Here is a 12,780-nt window from a genome sequence, read left to right as displayed (position 1 = left end):
AAGCTGAATTGCGTAGAAAGAATATGTCCCCACCACTGGTAGTAGTTGAATTGTGTCGAGACTACGACCATTAGATCCTTGGTTTAGTTTTTCAGTTTTCCTCCAATAGAAACCAAATCAAGACACAAAACAAGCCAAATGCCAAAAATATGTCCCCACCACAAGCTTATTTACAAGTTCCAAGCTGAGCTGCGTGATGTTCAAGAAGTTGACATCTAAAGGACTAAAACCTCCAAGAGAAAATATAATTCAACATTGGTGATCTATTCCAAAAGAAAAGACTCAATACCCGTTTGTCACCTCATTGGTGTGTTCTTTGTAAAACAGATGGGGAGACTGGTTTTCACCTATTGGTGTCTTGCTATCTTGCAAGGTCAATTTGGGATTGGACTTTCTCCCTATTTGAATGTAACTGGAATCCTCCATCAGACTTGTAGGGCCTAAGAAATTCTAAGATATTCTCAAAAGTTGAGAGAGGAACAACAAATACGAAGGCTATCATACATATTAAAGTTGTATAGTGGCTGAAACCTTTGGAGCTAATCACAAATTACACTGTGGATGACATGTTGATGAAGTGGGGTGAAATTGCAAATTGCACACAGACCAAGTCAGTAATGAGTGTCTTGGACCCCTCCACATGTTGGATTTTGAAATTAAACTTTGATGGATGTAGTAGGGGAAATCTGAGACAATAGGGGATTGGGAGTGTTTTTAGGAATGAGAATGGGGTCATCTCTGACATGTTCTCAGGCCCAATTAGAGTGGGTGACTCCCTTAGAGTTGAGATCTTTACAATTATGGAAAGTCCAAAAAGCTAAGGAGTTGAACATCAGAAAACTCATAATTGAAGAGGATTCAGAGGTGGTGATAGGGTGGCAGAATAAAGATAACAATGGCTTATGGAAGTACAACAATGAAAAGAGGAAATTTAAGTGGCTAGTGCAGGTGGTGGTCCCTAACTGATGGTTTAGCTAAACAAGGGGTAGAAAGGGATTCACTATTTTGGGCTAAACTGTAACTTTAGTGATTTTTCCTTTTTCTTGAGGTCCTTTGTTGCTCTTAGAAGATAAGTGTGTTTGTCTTCCTCTTGTAAATCTTCTATTGATGATTTAATGAAAGTGTTATTGATAAAAAAAAAAAAAAAAACAGAAATATAATTCATATGCTTTAAGATAAAAAGGAGAAACCCCCCCTTCATTCCATGTTCAATGTTCATGACTTCATGTTGCCTTAGCTCTATCCCCCAACTTCAGAATTATCCCTTCTAGTATGTTTCCCTTTTCATAAAGGCTAATATGCATTTCCTGTTAGGCTGCAAACTAGTACATGGCTGAGTAGATTCAAACTTATATCAGTATACATCAGTTGAAATGATGCATTGGACTCTCCTGAATGTTGAGAAAGACCATCAATCATCAATGTACAACATGGCTTTTCTTTCTCGACCTCCTGATTTTTTCACGCACATACAAGGCCCCTCCAGCTTGTTTAAGTGGAAATCCCAATCTGATAACAAATACAACCATGCAGATACCCTGATATCAAAACTCTCACACAGTCCTACAGTAGGAATGTTATATTCAATAATCACTAACAATTTTTAACCTAAAAGGCTCTTTGAGACACATCAAACAGTGACCCATGAGTCCATGACAACCCAGGCAAAGCCGATGGTTTCTTTCAACTCCAACTGTGATAAGGTAAAATAATCAATAAAAGAGAAAGAGCAAGAAATTTACTTGCATTTAAAAGGCAAAAATAAATTCCAATGTGTTCTTAATTTTTATTTTAAACATGAAAAGCAATTACTATAAAAAGAGAAGACATTAGGTAAGCATCACAGATGACAGTGTCTACGATTAAAAAATAAAAAATAAAAATAATAAAACTTGAGCACTTATTTAACTGCACATATAGAAGCAAAATAATTCAGATTTGGCAGAGTCGTTGAAAACTTGAAATGCAATCTCTGCACCCAGAATTTAAACACACTGGTGAACACCAGCAGCAACAAGCAGTGCTTGGAGAAGCAACAAAGTAGGGGGGAGCTTTTTTGTAAACCATCCTCAGACACAAAATGTCTACGAATCAAAAACTTACAATGTATGGTTGAACCTCAAGTGACTGATCTGTGCAATGCAATAGAAATAATAAGGCTAAATAGACACAAACAGCTACCAGGTACCAGTAGGATTCTTTGGATGAGACAGGTAAAATCTGATGGGAAGCATAATATCTGTGTAGGTAAATCATATAAACTACTGAAATAAGCGATTTTCAGTAGGATTTTTTTATCAAAAATTGGTCCTCGTGGAAAACATTTTCTTATGTTTCTATGTATTTGATTCAGCAGAAAGTAAATTAAGGTGGACAAATATCTTGCAAAATTCACCCAAACAGGGAACATCATTTCGAGATTCCAAAGCTGGAAACATTTCCCTTATTTCATATGGAAAAGTTATCTAGGAATGACAAATTTTTTCATTGATGCTAGAAGTACCATGTTAAGAAAAATATGAAAAAATATAATTCCCAGATGAAAATCTCCTTCTCAAAAAACTTTCCAGCAAGCTAAAGAAAAACCAGTGACAAATGAGTATGTACTGTGGGGGAATATAAATCCCTAAACGAAAAATTAGGGCTGCAAACAGATTGGATCGGATATAGATAGATCCAAATTTGATTCGTTTATATTCAAATTCTGATTGGATTTATGCCGGATTCAAATCAAATTCAGATTGCAAACAAATATTGAATAAAATAAATAAATTAAACTAAAAATGATCAAAATATCATGTTAGTATTAATAAAATGAGCTGAAAATGACTTTGATATTATATTTTACGAATAAAATTAATTGAAAATTACTTTTTTTGAAGAATTGAAAATTACATATATGAAACATAAACCTATATATAGATTGATTGATTGATTGAATAGAATGAGATTATATCAGATCTGATAGGGGTGGATCCATATTTGATCCACTGATCAAATTCAGATCACCCTCCATAGAATCAATTTGAATTCAAATTCGGACAATCAGATACTGTTTGCAGCCCTAAAAAAGGATATGATTGCCAGATCTGTCAAAGCATAAGAAATGCACAAGCCAGTGATCAACTACTTGAAACTTTGAATATGTGAATGGCTCAAAGGAGAATAACATAATTGGGTTATCGAATTTAGAGGATGACATCCCCCACTAACTCAACCAGGAGAATATATGCCTGTGTCAGTTAACCATGAAACAAGTAAACTTCACCTTGGTATAGAACACCAAATTAACACTCTGATACAGCTTCTGAAAAGAGCTTTGCTTGGTGGTGCAAACACCGGCACATGGCAAAACCAGATTTTCAAAGACTAAAATACCCAAAAAACAAAAAAAAAAAACTCATGAATAATCAGCAAGCAAAGCACAAGAAATGTCATTATCTTCTAAGAAAAGTAAGAGGATTAAAGTCCAAAACAAAATGATGCCCGAGTGATGTCAACTGTGAAGATCAAATTAATTAAAAAGCATTAAAACTAGACGTCATTCGAACAGCTTACCAGAGGCAGAACTAAAACCATCCACAAAGAATTAAAAAAAAAAAATGGAGCCAGCCATCCCAAGTAATTAAAGGCAATTTCTAAATTTAACCAGAAAGCATACAGAATGAGTTCCATGAACAAGCTTAAATGAAATTGCATTTTGAAGCCACAGGAATGGAAGAAAGGCGTTACTGTACAAGGACAAGGCGACCAACTCCTCCCCTGAGGTCCCCATTTTCTTCCCCCCAAACTTCCCCTTCCTCATTGGTACCACCTGGGTTGTCAGCATTCGCACCTTTTGGGACTGTCACAATTAGTTCCCCGTCGACGTAAACGGCGGTAGCGAGCTCCGGCCTGGTCGTAGGTGGAAGCCTAAACCTCCATAGATCGAGCTCAAGTTCGTCCAAAGACAGTTCAAGAACGTTCGTCCCCCTGATCACAATCTTGGTGACTCCAGGGTATATCTCGATCGTGTGTGCTCTAACATCGTCGCCTACATCATCGGTGGTTACGATAAAACGGAAACAATCCGAATTCTCTTCAACCGAGACATCAGCATCGGAACGAAAGGGGAGCTCCAGGACCCGATTGAATATGTGAGGAAGTCGACGCAACTTCTTCTGCCTGTTCATGATCCTGTTGGCTTCAGAGAGGCTTGAATTGTGGTCGTATCGAAACGTGATGTTTCGCTTCTTGGGAGCGGGATGGACCTTCATGGTTTCGAGTCTCTCGACGGATTCAACGAACAAACACAAAGAAAGAATTAACCAGATCAATATCAAGGATGCCCTAACAGACAAAGCCGTCCAGCTTTGAATACGAATTGCAACCCTAATCGAATTGTTGAAAGGAAGCGACAGAAGCATCAACAGAGAGAGAAACCAGTGGATGAATGGATCAGTCAATTTCGTCCAAATTCTTCCCTAAAACAGACAACCAGGTTAAGGATGGATTATTGGTCGAATTGCAGAAGAAGAAAAAAACGCCAATAAATCTCTAGTGATATTAAACCATTAAAAGGGCAAAATCACTTAAAACTGCAAATACAATGAAAAAAAAAAAAGGAAAGGAAGAAGGTCTTCTTCTTTCCTCTAGTTCAATTATACAAAAACCCCACTTCAGAAAAGACCCAGAGAGAAACCCTAATCAAAATTCTAAGAAATCCGCACTGAAATTCTTATTAAAAAGACTGAACTTTGGTAGGATAGAAACCCCAAAACCTTATCTATCCCTAGGAACCTATCTATCTATCCCTGAAAAAGGAGTAAACAAACAAAGAATGATGTTCTATTGTTTGTCTGTCAAGTGTCAATTATATTTGTGGATTGATTGAAACGAGGAAAATATTCGCGGGGCTCCCATTTTGCCCAAAAAAAAAAAAAAAAAAAGAATTATTATAAAAAGGAGTTGCTGCAGAGCGGAGCAGAGCAGAGATAACTGATAAGAAATCTCTTCTAACTTGATTGGCTCCTTTTATAATGGTCAGAATCCCTGCGGTGTAAAATATATGAATTTCCGATTCCCCCTTAATTCCATCAAATTATCAGATTTGCCATCGTGTCTTTCTTTGTAGTTTGTCTTTGTCCACGGCGTTACGTACGTAACAAATCTAAAGTTGCACTCCTGCTCCAGATTGCTGGATTATTATTTTTGTTTTAATTGGACCCGGTTTAATCGAACCTAGTTTTCCTTTTTGATAAACCGGCCTCCATATTCCAATTAAAAGACCACATATACCCATGCTTCACTAGATCAAAAGGTTGTAATTTCCAAAAGCTGCACTCATGAGTCATGACATTATATATCGCTAGTCTTGGCATTAATTTCTCCCATTGTTTGAAAGTATACAAAGCAATACAAATTTATTAAATGGGGTAAAGTAAGATTGGCCCAAAAAAGAAAAACCTGATACGCATTTATATTTCCGTTCGTTCTGACTTGGCCAAGAATGTTGTGGATTAACAAACTGGTGTTAAAACGTGTTTGGAACCAATGCCATTTTTTTGAAGAAAATGTCCTTTTTTACTGTTAGTAATAAAAATGTTGACACATCATTAAAAAATGCCTATGTGACAGTAATGGTCCCAAACAAAAGAATCCATTTTCTGAGAAAATGGCATTCTTATGCAGCAATCGTTTTCTTAGAAAATGGAAAATAAATTCCTTCTTGAACTTTTAGTTTGAAAAACATGTATTCATTGAATGATTTGATATCATTTTTTTTATAAATTGTATCTTGTTTTTGTATTAAAACCCATAAGTCTAATGTTACAAAAGAAATTGAACTATTTTTGAAATAAAATCAACTTACTTTTTATTCTCAAAAACAAAAGATATAATTATTGGAGAACATTATAATTTTGAAAGAATGATCTCCTACATCGTAGTGAGCCCTTCTGACTTGATCCGGATCACATGGTGAATAACTAATCCAACTCACTTAATTAAACCCAAGGTTGTATCAGGTTAGGTAGGGAAAATAAGGAAAAAATAAATAAACAGAAAAGTTGAGAGGAAGTTCTTAAGGAATGTCACAAACTTTCCCATAAAAGTTTTCCTTGATTTTCTGTTTTTTTCTTACTTCCTATCAAACCAAACACAGCCCAAAAGGGCTTCACAACCAAATAATTTAACCGAATAAATCCACTTATTTTTTTACCACTGTGTCTTCTCTTTCCATTTACACGTGCATTTGCACGTGCCACTCAACTGATAATATCAATCATAGTGTTTACACGTCAGAGCCGTGATGTCGGTTCAGAACAGGTCCACACGTTCTAACAAGACTAAAATCTGCCCAATTGCCAACTTTGTCGTACGCCCATACGTGGCAAAAAAGAAGGCACTGTTTCGAGGAAGCTACGACTACGAGTGCTATAAAAAAGTACAACCACTCGGAGAACGACGCTATTGCAAAGCCATAGTGTGATGTGTGATTTGACTAATCCAAATGGGCCTTATTGGATGGTTGGTCTGATTTTCACTATCATCGCAGCAAGTCTTTCGTGGGCTTTTGCTTGAGAAAACCCACAACCATTCTTCGGTTCATCGGTTGGTATGCATTATGCAATCACCCAAAATGATAGACTATAAATTCATAAGATTAGAATACAATGGTATATGCGCAATTAAGGGTCCATTTGGTTCATAAGAATAGTGCCTAGAATAGAATTGAAATGATTCATTTTCATCCCAATCGTTTGGTTGGATGGAGTCAGAATTTGATTCAGATTCCTAGTGGGATGGCATTCTTTCAGTTGAAGGGAATGTCTCTCCCTCTCCTTTGAGAATAGGAAGCCATTATAGTTAATTCTAATTTCAATTCCGATTCCAACTGTAAATCAAAAAGATCCTAAATGTTCTATGCCAAATAGAAAGCACAGGAATCCAAGAGACAATGCAACAAACTTTCAGATGAGTATTTCCTAAACTGAAGCAGAGATGAGTAAAAGGATGTTTAAAATATTTTATATCCATGGGTGCTTTTGTAATGAATAAGAAGATACATACAAGATCATTTCTTCATGCAGAGCAACTAAAAGAAGGAACTAGGAGCTTTCTAAGAAAGGACAGGAATTTTTGTCTGTGAGAAGCTTCTTTAAACTGCTCCTTTGGCCTTTAGCTTGAGTTTTATAGCTTCCTTCTTATCAGCCATACTTACTTTCTCCGCGTTGATACCATTTGGTTGTGTTAGAAATTACAAGGGAAGAATTTCCTTCAACCTTCTGATTCACTCTTGTTTTAGCAAAACAAACACAGCCGTAGGGAGGGATTAGACCACTGTATTAAAAAATTATGAAAAATATTCTTCATCTTTCTGTTATCTTCACAAATATCCTCATTATCTAAATGCGAGTAGCAGAAGAAATAATACTGCAACTTGGCCGGGCTAGCAGTTAGGGTTGGATTGAAGTTAGGGTTTAGTATGAACCCAATTTAACTTCAGGTTGGATTAGGGTTGAGGCCTTTGCCAATAATTCAATCTGAGCCCAATTTAATTTTATATTTTTACGTATAAATATCATATAAACATTTTATTTATGTATATAAGTATATATATATATATATATATATATATATATATATATATATAATGTATTTTTGCATGTAGTATATATGTATATGTGCACTTCGTTAATGTATGTATATATGTATGATCTATTCATATATCTATATGCATGTCAACAATTTTAAGTTTGAAGACAGAATCTTCTAAAAGCATAATAACCGTGTATTTTTATATATACTAATGGAGTTTGGATCTGCTCCTCAAAGAGCATTCCTCACATCGATCTTGCAGCATATTCCAGTCACACATCATCAAGAACATTTTCCATACTTGTAAGTTATTATTCATGGGAGATGTTCCCAATACACGATGGGATGTAGTTGTTAGGTCGGTGTGAGAAGCAGATCCCATCACATAATAATGTTGAACTGAATTGACCTCAACCCTTGAGCCTAGAAAACAAAAAACATTTGGCAGAAAATAGAGAAGTTGGGCCGACCTGAACCCAACCCAAGCCCATTGAATTAGTATTACAATTGAGGGTTCCACAGCTAGGATAGGGTTAAGGTTAACCTCGACCCCACCCAACCTGACTAGCACCCTCTAATTAGAAGGTATTCTTGTAGTGAGTCAACCTGAACCCAACCCAAGCCTATTGAATTAGTGTTACGATTGAGGGTTCCACAGTTAGGATAGGGTTAGGGTTAACCTCGACCCAACCCAACTTGACTTGCACCTTCTAATTAGAAGGTATTCTCTAATGGTTCATGTCCCAAGGTGTTGCATGGCCATTTTGGGCCTTAATATTGTATGTCATGGAACCCACAAAGTTCTCATACAAGTCCACAAGTGTTTGGCCCTACCTCTAGAAGAGGTTAGGCCGAATTCACTACTTTGAGTAGTGAACCCTTGACCTAATCAGCTTGGCTTTAGTTTGTGCCCAACATTTACACATAAATGACCCATGAATTCAACCACCCTATGAAGACTCAAGGATAATGGATTTATATAAGATAAAGCCCATCAGATAATTAGTCATGTAATGGTCTTTACACCTAACCTAATCTCTCAGCCCATAATCATCAAAACACTACCCACAGAGAATGATATCTTCCCAGGTTGTAAAATATAGTGTCACACTCTCTGCTTTGATGGATCCTGCGATTAAGACCTTTTGCAAACATTTTTCATAAAATTGTAATATAGCATATAAATACAATTTGCAAATCAGATTTCAAATACAATCAAAATCTACTACTAAAAATTTAGGTTTCCATCAAAGAGTGTGTAAACCCTGATATTCACTTTGTCGGACAAAATGGCTAATCCTATCACTATGATCGCCCACTCAAGTAATTTTTCAAATTGACCAAATATGCCCATGTATTTGTTCCTAGATGGATCTCACTAGTTAGCACATAAAATACAACTCAGTCCAAGTGTAGTATCATAATCAAGTATGGGGTTAAGTGCAACTTTCCAGTTTTGTCTATATATCTCCAAGGCCTAAGGCATAACTAAAAATTGATTCAGATTTAGTATTTCCTCTAAACACCCACTAGTTGTACTTGGGGGCTAACCCTAGCAACTAAAACAAGTTGCTCCACTAGTTCAACAATATACCAGTGTTAGTCTTGTCAAGATAAACTTCCTAAGTCTATCCAATGGCTGAAAACATTTTAAACCAGTACAAGCCTCGTAAGTGTCCAGTTTAAGGAGTAATTCACATAAAATACGCTGATAAGAACATGAAACAATAATGTACTTTATTCATTTACTAATAAATATTTATGTACATCAATCTGATTAGAGCTAAGGGCATACACTGTCTAACAGAAGGAGTTAATGTTTTTAATCATGGACATAAGACATTTTTGTGATGGTTTATCCATTTAGTTTAGTCATGTTAGTAGGTTTTGTAATGAAGCGGTCCATCTATGCAGTAGGGGCCTTTTAGTTCTAATGGTTAATCATTTTTTGTTGTTCTTGATGGTTTATCCATTCTCCTCCTAGTTGGTTGTTTGTAGTTCTTAAGAGTCTGAGTCTAGTCCTATTAGTTCCGATGGTTAATCTTTGTTTTCTAGCTTTAATGAATATTTTCCTTACCAATAAAATTATTTATTTGTAGCCATCTCTTCATATATGTATATACATATTGTATATAATGTTGGTTTTTTATCTCTTCATTAAGGACCCGTAGGTTCAATTGCTTTCATTGAGTTACTTTGGAAAAGCCTCAAGAAAAAGCCATATTTTTTGCTTTTAGGAAGTCATTTTTTGTCTTCTTTAAGTTTTCACCAAACATGGCTTGTAGGCTAATGGGGGTGGGGCTCGACTCCAAATCTAGAAGTTGCTACATGAAATCCTTTTGAAGCAAGGTTTTTAAAACTATACTAGACAGGAAACCATTTTGAGGACTGGTTCGCAAGTCGAACAGTTCGACCGTTTGGTTCAAACAAATAACTTGTTTTGACTTAAAAAAATAAAATAAATAAATGAGCGACCAAAAAATGTTATCCGAGTCACCGGTTTGACTGTTTGAGTCAACAAAGCACCGACCAAATCAACGGTTTTGGCCAAAAAGCGATTTTAAAGTGAAATTGAACCAATTACCTAACCAATTCCCGAGTTTTCCGGTTCTATACGGTTTTGAAAACCATGTTTTCAAGCATTGAGATTTTCACAATATCATTCAAGTATCTAGATGGCATATTGAGTTGTAGCTTGTAGGTGTGTATCTCCTACCCAAATCCTAGGTGTTTGTAATTTTTACTATTGGATCAAAACCGTTATATTCTATTTGTACAAGCATGGACATTTGAATCATAATCGAGTTAACTCATCCTAGCAATTAATCTGGGTCACCAAGCAATAATTAAAAGTAAATTATAATAGTTGGCAATTGGCACCTTGGATGATGTGGCATTGACTCTTAGACCCTTTGTTTACGAGATCACATCTCTGCCCCACAATGCCCCACAATACATCTCCGTTATGTATTGGGAACATCTCTCGATGATAATACCAGTCCCGATGATGTCATCATTGGGAGATGTTCTCAATACATGGCAAGGATGTGTTGTGTGGCAGCTCCTTGTGGGGCAGAGATGTGAACTCTTTGTTTACCACCCCCCTGTCTCTCTCTTCTTCTCTTATCTTCTCTTCAGATTGCTGATTTATAGGGAACTACTACAAGCTCAAATCTATGGGTTATTCTCACATCCCTGCCCTCCATACATTATGAGCAAGAAATAGCTGAATGCGATGGTTGTGCCATGGGCTGTGGAACCTGATAATGTTTCACATGGAAAATCTATGATGCAAGAAAGATATGGTATGGAAAGAGTTTTGGAGATCGAATCAGCCCTCACAGCACATCCCCGCCATGTATTGGGAACATCTCCCAATGGTAATATAAAAAATGATGATGTCATATCTTTTGATAAATTGCACCTAATTGGCTATCATGTCTATGATTCCAGTTGACTGGTCAAAAGTTTTTTAGATATCATATCTTTTCCATATCATAGTTGAACCCTAAAGTACATGAAACCACACCTTTTACAGTGGGGCCTATGAATTTATTATTGGCATGGAACATTTTTATTGATTCTACAACATGTTGAAGAGTCATCCTATTCAACTAATACGGATTCATTATTCATGGGGAGATGTTCCTAATACACGACAGTGATCTCATAATGTTTTGTGGGTAAGGATGTGAGAACAATTTATGAATAGCAGATCCCAATGAATTACAACCGTCTTGATCCCTTTTCAGAAGATATGTAGTACAGCCCAATGTTTTTGAACCGTTGTTGACCCAGACGGTCGGACCATTCGGCCCAAAAACCATCAAAGCAATTGGTTCTGTTTCACCCCTAACCCATTCTTGGGTCAAAAACCGCTAACCCTGGTGGTCAAACCGTCGACTCGTTTGACCCGGCTAGCGATTCGCAATATAAAGTTGCAGAGAGGAGAACTCAGATCTGAGATCTAGTCTGAAATACGAACTCAGATCTGGGATCTAGCATAAAGAGAATAAGAAGAAGACTACAGGTGTTTTAGAGAACTCAGATCTCAGATCTGCATATGTTGCTGCCGCCGTCGGCGGTGAACATCGAATCATCCTCCTCCTCTTACTTCTTCGTCCCTCCTTCTCTCCTTCCTTCTTCTTCTTTCTCAGCCGACAACAGTTATCCTTTCTCCTTTCTGGCTTTCTCAGTCAGCATCTCTGCTTTCTTATATGAGATTTGTGTATTAGGGCAAATCTCATATAAACATTTGCCCTAATATACAAACCGTCCAAACTGTTCATCCCAAACGGTTGAACCACTTACCCGAAAACTGATAGTTAGAACGATTCCATTTCTGAATCAATTTTTAAAACCTAGGTACAGCCCTCCAAGGGCCCGACCACTTTTCAGTTTTCCAAACCTATTTTCCCTTGAAATTTCATAATCAACCACCGCTGCCATGTACAAGGAGCTAATTACATAATCAAGTTGCCAAGTGGATCTACTTTCTCTTTTAATCTCATTAGAAATAGAATATACGCATACATGAAGCTTCCAGGAGTATGATTATACCGATCATGAACATGTAAACGGTTGAATCTATGAACCCCGAACTCATTTTGTGATATGATTCGATTGCCCACCAACCTCTTCTACTCCTCCTCATCATCAATTATATCTAATAAATCACATGTGGATAAGAAGACTAACTGATTTTTTTCTTTTTAAAAACCTATATTTCCTCTAGATGATTTACCTACCGGATCCATCCCCCAGCATCTTATACCAGTTCTTCTCTAGGCGATCTGTTTTATTTTATTTTATTTTATTTTTTATTTTTAAAGTCAAAAGTAAAGTGGTAGCAGTATCTGTTTGTTTAATAGGTTGGCTGATCTCAAGTCTGACATTTGCCAAGTTATTTACTTAAAAAAATTAAAAAAAGAAAAAACATTTGCAAAGTAATTGAATACTTAGGCCGTGTGGACCCACTTTGGTCATCGGCGTAACTGCATAAAGCAATTTACAACTGTATCTTTCATCAATAAATACTATCATACAGAGTTATATAGACTTTTACAGTTATAAGTAAATATCACATTTTCATACTTCTATGCGTAAATAATCTCTGGTTAAAACTAATTGAAATAACAATTAAACAACAATTTGTGCCTAATCTTAGAAAAAAAAAAAAAAAAAGATGTTTATCCATCAATT

The 12,780-nt window shown here is 36.3% G+C and overlaps 1 protein-coding gene across 4 annotated transcripts; it reads right to left on the bottom strand.

The window, feature by feature from the left end:
* Positions 1-1,169: 1,169 nt before the first annotated feature.
* LOC148848118 (uncharacterized) lies at positions 1,170-4,413 on the bottom strand. Of its 4 annotated transcripts, XR_016100987.1 has the most exons (4): positions 3,738-4,413; positions 3,269-3,369; positions 1,609-1,693; positions 1,170-1,509 (listed from the first exon to the last, which is right to left on the bottom strand). XR_016100987.1 is itself a non-coding variant. In XM_088950940.1 (3 exons), the coding sequence occupies exons 1-3, from the start codon at positions 4,404-4,406 to the stop codon at positions 1,419-1,421; spliced, it is 861 nt and encodes a 286-aa protein (XP_088807066.1). In that variant the 5' UTR covers positions 4,407-4,413; the 3' UTR covers positions 1,170-1,418. The 4 variants fall into 4 exon arrangements, 3 of the variants coding, with proteins under 3 accessions (XP_088807066.1, XP_088807067.1, XP_088807068.1); XM_088950940.1 differs by lacking the exon at positions 1,609-1,693; XM_088950941.1 differs by lacking the exon at positions 3,269-3,369.
* Positions 4,414-12,780: the final 8,367 nt, after the last annotated feature.

This window comes from Nelumbo lutea, chromosome 6 (assembly GCF_056320005.1).
Source record: "Nelumbo lutea isolate HS-2025 chromosome 6, American lotus-T2T, whole genome shotgun sequence".
Classification (NCBI taxonomy): Eukaryota; Viridiplantae; Streptophyta; class Magnoliopsida; order Proteales; family Nelumbonaceae; genus Nelumbo; species Nelumbo lutea.
This window is presented reverse-complemented; position numbering and strand designations above follow the sequence as displayed.